At 44.8% G+C, this 18,414-nt stretch overlaps 1 protein-coding gene across 2 annotated transcripts in view; it reads left to right on the top strand.

Moving 5' to 3' along the window:
* The window catches only part of RBM17 (RNA binding motif protein 17), a 639,512-nt gene that overhangs the window by 229,255 nt on the left and 391,843 nt on the right, over positions 1-18,414 (top strand). For both annotated transcript variants that reach the window (XM_044088811.1, XM_044088812.1), the window contains exon 5: positions 8,693-8,793. In XM_044088811.1, coding sequence (XP_043944746.1) covers positions 8,693-8,793 — 101 coding nt within the window. The remainder of the gene's footprint in view (positions 1-8,692; positions 8,794-18,414) is intronic.

The following is an 18,414-nucleotide window of genomic DNA, read 5'->3' as shown; positions in this document are numbered from 1 at the left end:
GTGGTGTATTTGCTTATAGCTGGGGAGATGTTTTGTTTGTGCTAAGCTTTTATTATTGGTACTATCTACTGACCATCTTTTGGGGGGGCACCTGACATCTGGGGCAAGAAAAACTGAAGAAAATGGCGTCGGATGCCTCTTGTATACCCCTGGTGCATTGACGTCAGGGAAGAAGCGACAGCAACCGACGCCGGACCAAGACTTTGGAATTCAGGCCGACTGCGGGACTGCCTGACGACAGGATAACCCAAGTGTGATGACTGCAGCAGGGTATACACTCGAACATCTACATTTATGGTAGGTACAAAACTGTACTTTTGTCCACTCACCCCCCCCCCCCCCCGAGTGTTCACAAAATGCCTGGCCCCGGCCATTGCCTTCTGCAGAACTCGGGGAATCCAGATTTACCACTATCTGGACGATATCCTAATACTGGCAGGGTCAAAAGATACCCTCTCAAAGCATCTGCACTTCACCATGTCCCTTCTGCAGAATTTAGGTTTCACCCTCAACCTTCCAAAGTCCTCCTTGCACCCAGACCAGAACAAGATTTTCCTGGGTTGCAGAATCCGAATGGACAGAATGAAGGTCTTTCTCCCTCAGGACAAGGTCCTATCCCAGACCTCCCACTTCAAGGAGCTACTACTCTCTCGGACAATAACTGCAAGGCAATTCCTTCGACTCCTGGGCATGATGGCAGCAGCCATCCCTATGCTACCACTGGCCAGAATGCATATGCACATGCTACAGTGGTACCTCAAAAACATTTGGTCCCAGCACCTGAATCGCTTGGAACAAGTAATCCCCCCTCCTTCCCTGTCTAAAGAAAGAAATCAGCTGGTGGATCCATCAAGTCCAGCTAAACCCGGGGCTTCCACTTCAGCCCACCCCCCCCAACCCAAGTAATGCATACAAATGCCTCTGATTCAGGTTGGGGAGCAACAATGGCAGCTTACAGGGTTCAAGCCAACTGGCACCCTTTCCTGAAGGCCAAACACATCACTGTCAAAGAAATGACTGTAGTCTTCTTAGCTCTAAAAACCTTTACCCCTCTGCTTCTACCATGGGTCCTTCAAATAGTAACAGACAATACCACTGTAATGTAGTACCTCAATAAACAGGGAGGGACAAAGGCATATCAGTTGTGCAGACTAACCCTGCTAATATGGGATCTAGCTCTCGCCACAACTTGTCCCTGCAGGCAACCTAAATCCCCTTGTAGGACAACAAGCAAGCAGATCTCCTAAGCAGGACATCCTTTCCGCAACACTAATGGATGCTGAACAGGACCGTCTAACTAGATATAGTCCACCGGTGGGGCACTCCTCAAACAGACCTGATGTAATGGGATCCTATCTCGCCTACATTCATAACAGATGGGTTCGGAGCCGATCCATCGGCTCCGACTCGGCAACTAATACACTAGCACGAAGTCTCTCATTGGCTGGGCTACTCCCTATCCCAGGATGCACCACACCTGCTTCCCCAGATCTCGTTTGCCGCTTTACAAGCTGGACGTGGTCTCGACTTGGTTGGAGCTAAGTGGTTCTTTTTTACCTTTATTGGTCTTTGACCTTGGGGTTTTTTGTCTATATTAACCAAACAGCTGTTTTAACAGCTATTTCTTACTATTTGATATATTTTCTGTGCTTGAGTGTCTTCTGGTACTTTATTTTGTTCAGTCGGGCAAGGCCCGTTTAAGTTAGAGGGCCTTTGCCCTACCTTTGAGTGCTATCAAGCCTTAATTAACTTTTCTTTGGTTAATTGTTTTTTCGTGCCAAGCCCGTTTAAATTAGAGGGCCTTGGGCCGTTGAACTTGTGTTGTCTGCTGTTTGTTGTGAGGTAAACTTTTTTTCTTCAGTACTCGCGCCAGTGTGTCTCGCGCTTTTCAGTTGGCGCAATTTTGTTTATACTGCTATACTTGTTGTGGTAAAGTCTGTTTTTTTGTAAAATTTTACTTGTTGAAGGGCCTGTATTATGTCTAAGGAACAAAAGTCAGGCTTTAAAAAATGCACTCGGTGCAGTTATAAAATGTCCATTACAGACAGCCATTCAGTCTGTGTTTATTGTTTGGGGCCGAAACATCTGCAAGAGACTTGTAGCGTCTGTCATGCGTTCTCCTCTAGAGTTCTTCAAGAACGCAAGAACAAGCTAATTTTGAAAGGGCTTATTAAACCTTCTTTTGAGGAAGCCTTGGATCCACCTGTTGCTTCCAAAAAGAAAAGATCGTCGGCTCCGACAAGTCCGTCGGAGCCGTCTACTAAAAAGCCAAAATTGACTTCTTCTTCCTCGGCTCCACTGACTTCGGGGCCGAGGGTCAAAGGGTCTGCCTCGATACCTCCTGCCTCGGCTCCATTGGTTTTGGAGCCACAGGTTGGAGTATCGAGAGGTGAATCACCTCCATCGGTTCCAATGGCTTCGGAGCCGGTGGAGGTGTGCAGCTCAGACTCTTCCCCCTCGGCTCCGAAGCAAGCTCCTTCGGCGCCGATGGTTGTCCATGCTGTGGTGGAACCGGCGCCGATAGTGTTGGAGCCTTTTCGGAGCCGGTCCCCTTCTCTCTCGGAGCCGAGAGGAAAGTCTTCTCGATTGTCTACCTCCTCTAAATCATCGAGACTTTCTGATTCGGACCTGGATAGGGTGATACAGAGGCTATTCCAATCTCCAGTTTTTTACTAAATTGGTCTCGGCTCCAGCACAGTTAGCTTCGGAGCCGATCCCCCCTCCAACCTCCTCGGAGCCGTTGGAGTCGGTGGTGGTGGAGCAAAGCGGAGCCATACGGTCGGAGCAGAGACCCCTTCGAGGTCTCTCGGTTCCGACTGTGCTTCCTACCCTGTCCTCCGGTTCAGGGTTTGGTACTGCGACTTCTTCAGCCGGGCCCGAGGGGAACACTTTGGGTTTGGGTGCTTCGGTGCCTAGTCTTCCTCTCGGAGCATCGGCTGCTGGAATTCCCAGTGCCATCGTGGCCTCTAGACCAGTGACCTCCTTGGATTCTGGAGGTCCGGCCTTTGAGGCCATGAGGAGCGCGCTGGCCATGCCTTTGCCGGTTCAGCAAGATTCTACCTCACCGTCCCTAGATTTGGAGACTGGTGCCTCTGTTGTGTTGCAGCTCCCGCAGCGGGCCCCAGGGCCTGAGGATACCCCGACCGGGGGTTTCCTTCTTCCGGGTGGTCCGTCCGAAACTGCTTCGGACGAACCCCCATGGAAGAAATTGTGTAAGAGGAAGCACGTAGACTCCCAAGATGAGTCTGTTACATCGGATACTGACCTCGATGACGCAGAAGGGTCCCCCAAATCATCTTCGGATGATATCTCCTTCTCAGATATCTTGGAGATTCTGAGACAGAGAGGTGACTGGCAAGCCAAAACCCCTTCAGCTGAGGAGTCAGTCTTCCTCAAGGCCTTTGGGGCCCAGCCTTCCGCCTCCTGGGTGTTTCCGCCCTTCGATGAACTCCTTGATTTGGTTTCTCGAAGGGCGTGGGAACACCCTGATTCTGTGGAACTGGTGCCTGCGAGGCCCAATAAGTTTTTGTCAGCCCCCCCCCAGAAGGATTTTCTCACAAAGGGTGTGCCTGTAGATGCTTTGGTGGTGGCTTCTGCCACACAGCAGGACGTGGCAGAGGCTTCAACGTCTGTTCATCCTCCTAATAAGGATTCCAGGAGCATGGATAGGTACGGGAAGCGTACTCCGTCTTCAGCGGCCTTTACCTTACGGTCGCTGAACTACTTATGTCATTTTACGAGGCTCCAAAGAGATCTTCTCAAAGAGCTAAATGACTCCATTGTTGGTAATCTACTTGAGGCGCTGGCCCCGACTGTTGGCGCCCAGATGACTACCCTCCTTTCTATTGTTAACTCGTCCATGAGGCTCATTTCCTATGCGGCCGAAGGGGCGAGTAGAGCAGCGGGAACAGGCGTTGCCCTCAGGAGACACGCCTGGTTACGCTTGTGTTCGTTTGCGGAGGCCTTCAAGTCTTCCTTCGCCGATGCCCCCTTTGATGGGTCATCTTTGTTTGGACCCAAGGTGAAGGACACACTAACTCGGTGCGAGCAGGAGGGCAAGACTTGACTGCCGTTGGGGCCCGATTTTCCGCTCCTTCTAGGCCTTACCCCAAGGCTCAGAGAGGAGGGAAAATGTGGTTTAGAAAATCTCAGAAGTCTTTCCCTACTCCACCCAGTGATTCCCCCTCCAGAGGCAGGGGAGGGGGAAATTCTGGAAGACGCCGCCCCAGAGGTGGCAGAGGCCCCCGTAACTCTGGAGACTGCGATTCCTTTCGTGGTTCTTCATACAACCAGCGCCCCTGAGTTGTTGCCCGACTGTGCATCTCCGGAGCCAGTCGGGGGTCGATTTGGCGCACCCACAAGCTTGGGAATCCATAACAAGCGATCAGTGGGTGCTTCGCATTATTACCGGAGGATACAACATCCCCTTCAACAAACCCCCCCCTTCTTTAAGGGAAATCCCGGACGTACCACCCAGTCAGCGGGATCAGGCAGCATTAGAGGTTTCAAAGCTGCTAGAAAAAGGAGCCATCCAGCCTGTCCCCATCGACCAGATCGGATTAGGAACTTACTCAAGATTATTTTTGGTACCAAAAAAGACAGGGGACTTCAGGCCCATTTTGGACCTCAGTTCATTGAATCGTTTTGTAAAAAAGTCCAAATTCCGAATGGTCACTCTTCAATCTATTCTTCCTTTGCTGGAAAAAGATGCATGGATGTGCTCCATAGATCTCCAGGACGCTTACTATCACATTCCGATAGCTCAAGAGTCCAGGAGACACTTACGCTTTCGCCTCGGAGTCAGTCATTTCCAATTCCGAGAACTGCCCTTTGGTCTCACCACAGCCCCCAGGGTGTTCACCAAGTGTCTGGCAGTGGTAACTGCTCACCTGAGAAGTCTGGGATTCCAAGTGTTTCCATATCTAGATGACTGGCTCCTTACTGCCACCTCCGAGCACCTACTATTCCAGGCGCTCAGCGCCACTTTCACCGTGGGCCGTTTCTTAGGGATTACGTTCAATTTGCAAAAATCTGTACTACAGCCATCTCAGCGTATTACTTTTATAGGCGCAGACTTAGACACAAAAAGAATGCGCGCCTTTTTACCGGCAGCAAGAATTCAGGTCCTACAAGATCAAGTCAAATCCTGTCTTCCCCTACTAAGAGCCCCGGCCCATCGGATTCTACAACTGTTGGGCTCGATGGCGTCAACCATACTTTTAGTTCCCTTGGCCAGACTTCACATGCGAATTTTACAATGGCTACTGTCGGTTCAATGGTCTTATCAGGAACTTCCCTTGAACCATTTAATCATGATCACGGAAAGTTGCCGTCGAGATCTGCGTTGGTGGCTTCTCCAATCCAATCTCGACCAGGGGCGACCCTTTATACCTCAACGTCCCGTTGCCACTGTGACTACGGACGCCTCCCAGGTAGGGTGGGGGGGTCATTACCTGGACAGGTCGGTCCAAGGCACATGGCAGATCCAGGAAACGCATTTGCATATCAATGTCCTGGAGATGAGAGCGGTACTATTGGTACTCCAAGCTCTCCATCATGCTCTCCCACAAGGCACGATTGCTATCCTATCCGACAACATGTCGGTGGTGTGGTACATAAACAAGCAAGGTGGAACCAAGTCTTACCCACTGTGCAGAGAAGCCATGAGACTTTGGCACTGGGCGGTAGCTACCAACCGCTTTCTAATGGCAACGCACATACCGGGGAAATCCAATGTGATTGCGGACAGATTAAGCAGGACCATTCTTTCACCCCACGAGTGGTCCCTCAACCAGAGAGTAACTGTGAAAATCTTCGACAGATGGGGTCTTCCTTGCTGCGACCTGTTTGCCAGCCCTCACAATGCGAAATGCAGAGAGTTCTTCACGCTGTTCCCTTCTCAGGGACAGATTCCCAGGGACGCTCTGACCCACATTTGGCCCCCCGGTCTTCTCTGCACCTTCCCCCCGTTTCCCCTCCTACCGAGGGTGATACAGAAGGCCATTTACCTGGAGAGCGAGATGATTTTGATTGCCCCGCACTGGCCTCGTCAAGTTTGGTTCCCTTTCCTACAGAGGCATGCGATAGAAGGTCCATGGTTTCTGGATCCGGTGCCAGACCTGCTGACTCATCAGTCAGGACGGCTTCACCCGTCTCTCAGGTCCTTGAAGTTGGCAGCATGGTTACTCCACTTCCATCCTTAGTCCGAGACAATGCTCTTTCTCCGGACGTGGTCCACATATTGTCTTCTTCTCATAAACCTTCCACTATCAAACTTTATTCCAGCAAATGGAAAAGGTTTGCCTTCTGGGCTCAGGAACGGGGTATAGACCCTCTCACTGCACCAGTATCGGAGGTTCTGAATTTTCTGGCCTCCCTTTTTCAGTTGGGCTCTTCAGTTTCTACCATTAAGGTTCAGCTAGCGGCGATCTCTAATTTTCATGCCTCATTTGAACCTTCATTGATGTCTCACAAACTTTGTAAGGCTTTCCTTAAAAGGGCGTGGCTCCTTAGGCCTCCATTATCTCACCCTGTCCCCCCTTGGGACTTGAATATGGTTCTTGCTGCCCTAACTGCCCGTCCTTTCGAACCAGCTGCTACCTGTGATTTAAAATTTCTGTCTTGGAAAACGGCCTTTTTAGTGGCCATAACTTCTGCCAGGCGAGTTTCAGAACTTCAAGCTCTTTGTTCTGATCCTCCCTATTTGATTTTTCACAAGCATAGAGTTTCATTGAAATTAAACCCTTCCTTTATACCAAAGGTGGCCTCCTCTTTCTGTATTCAACAAACTATAGAACTCCCTGTGTTTTTCTCTAATAACGCAGAATATACCTTGCATCAATTGGACGCATAGACAACTGCTTTTACTTGAATAGGACCGCCACACGGAAATCAAATCAATTGTTTGTTTCCTTTGCAATGAACAAATTGGGTCAACCAGTAACAAAAACCTCCATATCTAAATGGATTAAAGATTGTATCATTTTTATTTATTCACAGGCTAACAAAGAGCTTCCCTTTCCAGTCAAGGCTCATTCTACCAGGGCAATGGCTACTTCTGTGGCTTTTCACTCCAAGTTATCAATAGATGATATTTGTGCTGCGGCAACCTGGAATTCTCCGCACACTTTCATTTCTCATTACAAATTGGATGTGGTTTCTCGAGGCAGGGCTTCCTTTGGTTCCACAGTTCTCAGGAGTGTTTTCCAATGAGCCACCCGGGATTTAGGTGCTAGGACGCTGTCCCATCTGTTATGAATGTAGAGATAGGATCCCATTACATCTTTTAGTTATGTACTTACCATAACTCGGATGTATGGGATCCATCTTGCCTACATTCATAAGTACCCACCCTCCTTCCCCCTTCCATTCGGATTTAGAGGAGCTGTAGTCCTTTTTTTTTGGTGATCTTTCTTGAAGAACTTTAGTTGGTTATAGTGACTACTAGTTTTTCTGTGTTTGCATGGATGTATGAAAGCGAACAAACAAGATCTGGGGAAGCAGGTGTGGTGCATCCTGGGATAGGGAGTAGCCCAGCCAATGAGAGACTTCGTGCTAGTGTATTAGTTGCCGAGTCAGAGCCGATGGATCGGCTCCGAACCCATCTGTTATGAATGTAGGCGAGATGGATCCCATACATCCGAAGTTATGGTAAGTACATAACTAAAAGTTTTCCTCCCCCCAGATCAGGCAGCTGAAGACCTTTTGCTCAAAGACCTACTCCCCTTTTACCTGGAGAGTAGACGCTTTCAACATCTGCTGGGAGGGGAAGTTTCTGTATGCCCCCCCCCCCCTTTCCACTGATTCAGAAAGTTGTCCTGAAAATTAGGAAGGACAATGTCCCACGCAGCTGCAGCAGCCAAGCTGAAGCTTTTGTATAGGAGCTGATGTACGAGTTACCTGAGGGCAGGAAATCCCACAACAAGACTACTGCAACATGGAAGAGAAGGACATCTATGGTTATGGTAAGATTTTACACAACTATTCTTTTTTTCATTAGCAGATGGATTTTCTTCTAAATTGGAGAAATGTGTGTGTGTGCATGTGTGTGTGCGAGCAAGTGCACGTGTGTGTGTGTGTGTGTGTGTGTGTGTGTGTGTGTGTGTGTGTGTGTGTGTGTGTGTGTGTGTGTGTGTGTGTGTGTGTGTGTGCTTTTAACTTTCTTTCAGGTTGTTGTATATTTTTTGGTTCAACTGGAGACCATATTAGGACAGTGACTGAGCACACCATCCTAACATGGTTAATGAGATCCATCAACAAGATGTGCTCATCCCCCTTGTTTGGAGGTAGAGAAATTTATAAACTGCGCTGAGCTGAGGATATCGGAAAAATGAATCCCAACAGCTGCCCCCCTCAGAGGGCTTGCTTGTAGATCAACTGACATGGTGAGTGTGTGTGTCTATCATTTATCTACTTGAAAATTTAAACTGTGGTTACAGAATTATTTTGCAAAAGTGGAGTTGTAGTCCCAAGGTTAAATCACCAAGCTGTAGTCTTTTAAGATTCATCACTTGTTACAGAAATTATAGTTGGTGGGTGAAATTTTTGGGAAAGCCATGGTGCTTCATAATTTGTTAATAGAAAATGGTTCAACTCAGTACACCTTTTGGGGAAACAAACTAAAAAAAGTTAAATGCAGCTCAATTATTTCATATTTTACATCAGTACATTTGCTTTTTTTACAATTACATAGGAGACGGAAAGAAAGGCATGCAGAAGCAAGTGGATTTTCAAGGAGACCAGATCCAGACTCTGAAGACGACGAAGAATATGAGAGAGAGAAAAGGAAAAGGAGTAAGTTGACATGCCATTTACTGGTTTTGATATCGGACTGGTTTTCAACACTACAACTACTGCAAGAAGCGTTAAAAGTCTGAGAATAGATTTTACCTCTGAGCATATTGACCTTGAAGTTTTTGTATGCAAGTGGAAACTTGGCATGTATGTGTGGGAGTGGTGGTGGCAAGGCCGAATATGAGAAAAAGCTCATTCCAGATTTTGGTAAAAGTGGTGCTCATTGTTTTCATGTCTGTTATATTTCATTTGTATGGCAGATTTAACTCTTTCATGCATACTAGCGCTCATGCTAATGAGATGTGAAATGCCTCTGTGCTGGCAGGCTGGATAGTTGTGGCCTGCAACAGTAGCATGGAAAGTAAATTTTAAATGTTACACATACCTTTCAGCTGAAGAAATAGCCTCTCATTTAAGTTGCTTAAACATGCTACTGAATGCTACAAATTTCAGTACTTCACTTAGGATGGTATACAGTTAACACCAGTTTGTTTTGTTATTGAGGTGCCAGAGGCATAGTTAAGACAAGACAAATCGCAGAAGTTGCACTGCGGGCATGGAGCAGAAGCTCAACCTGATCTGTGGGCATGAGTGAGTTAAATGGAGCCCATCACTCTTATTCTTCAAAGAGGGTATTTCTTCATTGATTTTAGGGAATGTAGTGATGTCTATTTGGAATTAACCCAGCAGAGCTGGGGGGGGGGGGGGTTCAAACAGCTTGTAAATATCTTATTTACGTCTTTCATGCCTGGCCATACCTGCGCTAATAAGGTGTTATCTGTTTCCTGAAGACAGGACAGCAGTTGCTTGGAGTTCTGAATAACAGAACTTGTAAATGTAAAAATAAACTTTAAGTTTAGAAAGTAGAGCAGTTTTTTGCTTTTATTCATTTTACATTTTCTGATATTTAAGCTGCTAAATCACAACACTGAATGTTATAAATTCATTACTGCAGTTATGCTACATTGTAAAGTTAGTGCTGAGTACAGTCCCTCTTTGACGTTTTACAGGAGTGGTAAACTGAAGCTGGACCACAGAAGTAATTCTGAAGGCAGCACTACAGATAATAAAGAGCTAATGTAAACAGAACACAGGCCTTTCTTTTATTCTCATGTGACTGCTATGCAATCTGAAGTTAAAATGTTAAAAATCCAGAACCATGCCTAATAATAATGACTAGCGCACTTCATATTAATGTCAGGTTAAAACTAAAGCATTGTGTAGTTAAGTGCAGAACTTAACTGTGGTGCCTTTATTTACCTTTTCTAGGGACTTTATCAACAACAGTTAGCCCTAATCAGCTTAAGTAATTGAAATCATGTGCTAAAATATTAGCAATAAAAAGTTGTGAATTTTAAAAATAAAATGGTAACTTTTCTTAAATCTCAACTAAATTGCATTAAATATAGAGATCATCATCATCATCTTTCGGCTGTTCCCGTTAGGGGTCGCCACAGCAGATCATCTGTTTCCATTTCTTCCTATCCTCTGCATCTTGCTCTGTCACACCAACCACCTGCATGTCCTCTCTCACCACATCCATAAACCTTATCTTAAGCCTTCCTCTTTTCCTGTTACCTGGTAGCTATATCCTTAGCATCTTTTTCCCAATATACTCAGCATCCCTCCTCAGCACATGTCCAAACCAACGTAATCTTGCCTCTCTGGCTTTGTCTCCAAACCTTCCAACCTGGGCTGACCCTCTAATATACGTATTCCTAATCCTGTCCACCCTCATCACACCCAGTGCAAATCTTAACATCTTTAACGCTGCCACATCCAGCTCTAACTTCTGCCTTTCTGTCAGTGCCACTGTCTCCAACCCATGTAACATAGCTGGTCTCACTACCCTCTTGTAGACCTTCCCTTTCACTCTTACTGGTACTCGTCTGTCTCAAATCACTCCTGACACACTTCTCCACCCACTCCATCCTGCCTGTACTCTCTTCTTCACCTCTCTTCCACACTCACCATTACTCTGAACTATTGATCCCAAGTATTTAAACTCATCCACCTTCGCCACCTCTACTCCTTGCATCCTCACCATTCCTCTATCCTCCCTCTCATTCACACACATATATTCTGTCTTAGTCCTGTTGACCTTCATTCCTCTTCTCTCTAGAGCATATCTCTATCTCTCCAGGGTCTCCTCCACCTGTTCCCTACTCTCACTACAGATCACAATGTCATCTGCAAACATCATAGTCCATGGGGACTCCTGTTTGATCTCGTCTGTCAACCTGTCCATCACCATTGCAAATAAGAAAGGGCTCAGAGCTGATCCTTGTTGTAATCCCACCTCCACCTTAAACGCATCCGTCACTCCCGCCGCAGACCTCATCTCTGTCACACTACCCTCATACATATCCTGTACCACTCTTACATACTTCTCTGACACTTCTGACTTCCTCATACAGTACCACAACTCCTCTCTAGGCACCCTGTCATATGCTTTCTCTAAGTCTACAAAAACACAGTGCAACTCCTTCTGACCTTCTCTGTACGTCTCCATCAACACTCTCAGAGCAAACATTGCATCTGTAGTGCTCTTTCCCGGCATGAAACCATACTGCTAATCACTAATCATCATGTCCCTTCTTAACCTAGCTTCTACCACTCTTTCCCATAACTTCATGCTGTGACTGATCGATTTAATCCCTCTGTAGTCACTACAGCTCTGCACATCACCCTTATTCTTAAAAATCAGTACCAGAACACTTTTTCTCATTTCCTCAGGTATCCTCTCATTTTTCAAGATTTCATTAAACAATCTGGTTAAAAACTCCACTGCCATTTCACCTAAACACCACCATGCTTCCACAGGTATGTCATCTGGACCAACAACCTTTCCATTCGTCATCCTCTTCATAGCTATCCTTGCGTCCTCCTTGCTAATCCATTGCACTTCATGATTCACTATCCCTACATCATCCAACCTTCTCTCTCTCTCATTCTCTTCATTCATCAACCCCTCAAAGTACTCTTTCCATCTGTTCAACACACTCTCAGCTCTTGTAAGTATGTTTCCCTCATTATCCTTTATCACCTTTATCTGCTGCACATCTTTTCTAGCTCGGTCCCTCTGTCTTGCCAATCGGTACAGGTCCTTTTCTCCCTCCTTAGTGTCCAGCCCTTCATACAACTCTTCATATGCCTTATCCTTAGCCTTCGCCACTTCTCTCTTTGCCATGCACCTCATCTCTTTATACTCCTGTCTACTTTCTTCATCTCTCTGACAATCCCACTTCTTCTTTGCCAACCTGTTTCTCTGTATACTCTCCTGTACTTCCTCATTCCACCACCATGTCTCCTTGTTGTCCTTCCTCTGTCCAGATGTCATACCAAGCACCTTTCTAGCTGTCTCCCTTACTAGCTCTGCTGTAGTTAACCGGCTGTTTGGTAACTTTTCACTGCCACCCAGTGCTTGTTTTAACTCTTCCCTGAACTCCACGTCACAATTACCCTTTTTCATTTTCCACCATTTGATCCTTGGTGCTGCCCTCGCTCTCCTCCTCTTCTTGATCACCGTCATCTTACAAACCACCATCCTATGCTGCCTAACTACACTTTCCCCGGTCACCACTTTACAGTCTCCAATCTCCTTCAAACTGGCCCTCCTACATAAGATATAATCCACCTGTGTGCATCTTCCTCCACTCTTGTATGTCACCCTATGCTCCTTCCTCTTGTTAAAATACATATTCACCACAGCCATGCATTAAATGTAGAAGTAACATATTAAATAATAGCTGAAACACTTAAGACTGAATATTAGTATTTTTTTATCACTTGCTTCTTAACTATGTTATACTCTAATGTTTAGGTTTAAGGAGACATCCTGTAGCTCGTAAAAGCAGGTGACAGCACTTGTCTGTTTGGTGTAACACACCACCAGGATGCCATGAGGGCAACCATTTGAAATGTCAGGGTCTACTAGAGAGAGTCCCAAAACATGGAGACTGAATTGCCAAAAAAGTCTAGTATTGTCCTGTTCCCAGAATATTCCTTTTTCTCCAGCATATGTGTAAGTTTGAGAGGATGTGGGGAGGCTTGCCTCCAATATCGAGAGGGTGCAGAGCGGCTTCACCCCCTGCAAGAAAGAAGTTTAAAGGAGAGGACTGGTGTTCAAGATTCACTCTTCTTCTGCAGTTTTTTTTTTTACCTTCATGTTTCAGATGGGGGCCTGCAGTGAGCTATATAATAATTAAGCCTGTGCTTCAGACGGGAAAGTCGTTATGTTGTGCTGTAAGGGATTGAATAATAGGTGTTCTTCATATTTGTCACTGTTGTATTAGTAATCACCATAAGTATATGTGTAGCAGGTAGAAGTCTCACATCTGGACAGACTTCCAGAGCTTTAGAGCCCCCTCGTAGGCAGCTTTCACCTTCCCAGGATAGTTGGCACTCTCCTGGTATAAAGATGGTGTCCTGTTTACGTCTTTCTTGGCTAGGTTGTACTTCACTGTATTGTAGCACCCTTCAGTCTGTTGGTTTCAATTAAGGCTTGCAAAGTTGGGTAGGTGAATATGCCAGTGGAGCAGTTGTCCTCCCATGATGTGTCCTTTTTTTCTTGGAGTTTAATAAGATAACTCTGAGGTGAATGGAAGCCAGATCTTCAAGCTTTCATAGATGAGAGAAAACTGAATTCCATCTCAAGTTCATAGGTTCATAGGTTAGTACTAAGCTAACTGCCCTTGCGAGCCATTTTAAGCCTAGCCAGTTATCCCTTTTGAGACTCAAATCCTGCACCTTGTGTTTGAAAAGCAAATACCTTAACCATCAGGCTTCATTGTTGAGTTTATGCAGCCCGTTGTCCTTGAGTGTCCATCAAGAAAGAAAAAAAAACATGGCAAGCAGGCAGAAAAGTAGTCCTACTTTGGGAAATACAGAAGGGAGACCAAGGGCATTGCCTCTATCCCTGCTGGCCTTCCTGGTACTGAAGGCAAAAAAAACTATTGAGATGCCTTCACCAACTATGATTGTGATACTTGAGGACTTTGGTAGTACCCCTTGGGAGGTCATCACTCCACTCCTTGAGTGCATGTCTTCCAAGTCTGAAAAATACTGACTGTGGTTATACCAGACATCTGCTGCCAGACAACCAAGTCTGACACTCATTCATTATCACGTTAGGGCAGTGAGACTTTCCTGTCATGTTGGTTGGAGCACATGCCTGAAACGATGAAGTAAAGATTCAGGGGTCCTGTCTGCACATGCATATATCTCAAGAGGCTTTACCCACCATATTGAGGACCAAGCTCGCCAAGCCTTGGACATTCATGGTTTCAAAATCCTTTTGACTATGTGTGTGTCAGAGGGAATTGTCACCCATCATTCACACCCAGGCTACTTCTCAGGACTGATTTAAAGTCTCAGGATTTTTTCCAGCATACAGAACTTGCAAGACAAACCAGACAGTTTTTGGTTTTTGGGATATCTCACCAAACAAAAGAGGAAATGGGATCCCTCTAATAATGTTAGAATCCTCAAAATGTAAAGGGGAAGAGGACCTTGACTGTAGGTCTTAATTGAAGTCTTCTCTTGGATAATGATGCAGATGTTGAGGGCACCCCTTTCTCAGTCCCCAACTTCCCGGATGACATCTGATTCAGGGTGACTGTTTAATGAAAGAGCACTTGAATGGAAAGTCAGGAAGGTCTTCAGTGCTCAGAAACGAGACTTAGACCTTCTGTACTTGGTCACTTCACAACCTTTAGTTATTACTGCCATACTTGAGGTCTTGCAAGATGTCTCCCTTATAGCATCCCTGGAACCAGACTGCCAGTCCCCTGCTCCCAGGAGGCCTGATTGGTTTTATAGCATACAAGTTCCTGCTAAATACCTTTATGAGAACCCAGTGCCAGGTTCAACAATAGTGTTCTTGTATGCTGCAAAAGGGACCAAGTTGGCTTCAGGCCCAAATGCCCTTCCCATTGACAGGGAGAGTAGAATTGTGCACCACTTTGGGAAGGTGTACATGTCAGCTGCTCTGGCCTTCAGAGCCCTAAATTGTCAGACTCACATGAACAGGCATCAGGTTGGTCTTCTCACACCTGAGAACCCACTTTGCTTTGGGTGTATTATTGATCAGCCTGCCCCAGCCTGAATTGCAGGTGGGCAGACATGCTAAAAATATAACTGTCCTGTTGATACAGCTTCCAGGGGCAGTTTTTTTAGGTGACATGTCTGACTGAAAATACATCCCCTGCCAGAGGATGTGAAAGTGCAACTTCTTAACATACCCATGGGTAAGGTGTTGCTGTTTGGATCCCTTTTCCAAGACATTAAAAAAAATGGGGGGTGGTGCATTGTAGGGCCACAAGCCTTCATGAACAACTGGTGTCTGATGGTACATGAGGGGAGTTTGGGCTAGGGAAGCCACCCTTGTGCACATTCAGACTGGCTGCTTTGGTCCCACACAGGTATTTGACATGGAAGACTATCATTTGGTTGCTTTGATATGTGCAAGGAGACTATCAGAACTGCAAGCTTTGATATGTAAGGAGCCATTTATGGTGTTCCATAAAGACTGGGTCACTGTCAGAATGAACCTTTCCTTTATGTTTAAAGCAGTATACGAAGTCTGCCATAACTAGACCATCTTTCAGTCTTGTATTCCATCAAAGATGAAATTCCATCAAAGATGAATTCCATGGCAGATTATCTGAGCAGATCCAGTGCAAACCCTCACAACTGGACACAGAACAGATCAGTGTGCAACTCCCCAGCTAGATTTCTTTGCCTCCATTCTGAACAGACAGCTCTGGATATTTTGCACCACATTTCCATGCAGGGAAGCATGGAAATGGACACCTTGTCAGTCTCTCAGAAAGGGAAGTTCTTCCTATATGGCTTTCCCTCCCTTTCCACTCATTGCTTAGGTCCTTCTAATGATTCAGAAGGGACATCCTTTTTGACCATATAGATGGACTTCCTTATCAATGTAACATTATTCTTTACATCTGAGATATCCAGGATGTCCATAGGGTGGTGCAGAGGTTAACACTGTCACCTCCCAGCAAGAGGTTCTCCGGTTCGATTCTTGGCTGGGGTGCTATCTGTGCATGTCCTTCCTGTGCTCGCTTGGGTTTCTTCTAGGTACTCCGGTTTCCTCCCACATTCCAAAGATGTGCGTTTGGAGCATTTCTCCCAGGGCCTTTGCTGAAAATAGGCTCTGTCCTAGTTGGACTTGCCCAGTCAACAAATGCTAAAAAATAAATAAATAAAGCCTACAGAGGATAGCTGAACTTAGGGCCAGCATACCAAAGCCTTTATATCTTCCAGATGACATACATCAGATGCATGTCTTATGTCCAAGGCATAAGTTAAATATGTGGCGTGCAAGTTTCATCCTCAGAACTAAATTCTTCTGAGGCTGAGGGGAGTTTAGATTTTGGTGAGGTGTCATTGGCTTACTCCTCCTAGATCAATGTTCCTCTTGTCGTGGAGTCTGAAGAGGAAGATTCACTGTCCCATTATTCCCCTATAGAGGAGTTATCCTTTGGTGACACTATGGTTCATATGATGGAACACTTTAAGTGGGATTATTCCCAACTGTCTGACCTTCAAAATGGTACTAAGAACTCTTGCAAGTAGATTCTCCCAGACCCTCAGCAGTCCCCTCTGGTATTGGATGCCTTTCTGGACACATTTTCTTCAGCTGCTCCAGCACCTGATTCTCGACCTCCTACCCCCAAAAAGTTGTCCAACTCAAATTTTTGTATGAGACATCTCTGACTGCTGATAGACCATCTAAGCTGCTGCCCTTTTTCTAAGCTTTTTACCTTCTGACAAGGACAGTTGTGCAGGACAGGTATGAGGAAAAAAGTGAACATTTATACTTTATTATTTATTTTATTTTTTATTTATTTAAATTTGTTGACCGGGAGTGTCCGACAGGACGTGGGTCCATTTTCACCGGAGGCCCGGGGAGAAAAGCTCCACAGTAAAATAAACAGACAGTAGTTACATTGGATTACATAGCGATTAGCAATTTAACATAGAAATTACTTACAACATATTTACAGATGAAGAACATAGTACATCAGTAGACAACTAGAATCTTTATCTGTGAAGTACATAACAGGCATTAACAAATGTAACAATGAGAAGTTCCTGCTGTATAATAAGTACTAGGCTTATGGGCATCTGAGCTTGCTATCATCAAGGTAGTTAGTGGAGGTTATTAGATATTATGAATATAAGACTGAAATTATAGAGTTTACAATGTGCATTCATACTATATGTATAACAGATAGGCTTCTCTTCACAGCATCAGAAAATGCCTAAGAAAGCAATACTGGAAAACAAGCATTACATGATTTTCTCATGTTTGTAGAACAAATATCAATTAACAGATATCCTTTTTTATAAATTCAGCAATACGTGATGTTTTTCCAGTAGGAACAGCTTATACAGATGTTTCCTTTCAGAATGGCATCCTCACATCAGCAAAAGTGCTTAAATCACAAAAGGACAATAGAAAAGTCTAAAAACAGACATTATGTGACTTCCCACATAAGGCCAGAAAAACATACCAAGAGGAAATGTGCGTGACTAGCTCTGTATATAGCAATTGTAGTAATTCAGTTATGTGAGAGAAGGACAGAGAGAGGTATTTTGTAGAAGTCATCATTCATATCTGTAATGAAGGAAAACTTTGTAAATATATGCTACAAATCTGACAGACTACGTGTGGTTTGTTATAAAATAAGTTATCTGTAACTGTGCTTATAGCTGCAAGATATATTTCTTTATCAGTGTGCAATTTGAAAGGCTTGGTGCTTTAAACAGACTACAGATGGAGTCATGCAGAGCTATGCGTCTCTGATTCAGCAGTAACAGCACAGCAAGACTGTGTGTCTTAAGAAGACTTCAAATCCCACAGCAAGCAAGCAGCAGTAAGCAGAGCAGCTCCATATAATTTTTCAATGGTGATCCTTTGACAACGTTCCTAACCTGTATCCAAAAACAGGGGGAGTGAATGGGTAATGTCACTCCTGTAAAAGCACAGTAACGTTTATGTGAAGTACTTCAGATTTCTACAGTTTTCAACAGTTTGTAGCAATACAGTTTAATAGACGTCTAAATCCGGTGAGACTGCATTGCAGGAAGGTGGAGCAGTTCCATAAATTCTCCAGAAAAGGTACAAGACGAAGTTGTAAGACTGAATCTGCCAGTTTTGCTGTACCAACTTCACAAGTGACTACAGAAACTTTTCAACCATCTACAGTAAAGCAGCTTGGCCATCTGCCTGTCTGTTGACTGGTAAGAAAATTATTCTGTGTTACATACAGTATGAATGCCATAGAGGTAATAATAATAACAGAATAAATGTATATACAGCATATTAGCAAATGTAAAACCTTATTAGGGCAAGTTAATAGTAAGGCATTATGCAAATGGATTGCAATTTGATAGTAAGGCATTATGCAAATGGATTATAATATTTGACTGGTATCTGAAATAAAATCATGTGTGGTATAAAATGTTTATTGTGTGTACAATGTCATAAAAATACAGTGCATGACATTATCCAAAGGTTAGACTGTACAGACAAAAATTGTAAAGGTAAAGAACCAAGAAAAGTTAATATGTTGACATTATATTCAAATGTTAGAC

Source organism: Protopterus annectens, chromosome 11.part0 (genome assembly GCF_019279795.1).
Source record: "Protopterus annectens isolate FY-2018-M chromosome 11.part0, PAN1.0, whole genome shotgun sequence".
In the NCBI taxonomy this organism is placed as follows: Eukaryota; Metazoa; Chordata; order Ceratodontiformes; family Protopteridae; genus Protopterus; species Protopterus annectens.
The sequence above is the reverse complement of the archived record's forward strand: the minus strand, read 5'-3'. Positions and strand labels throughout refer to the sequence as shown.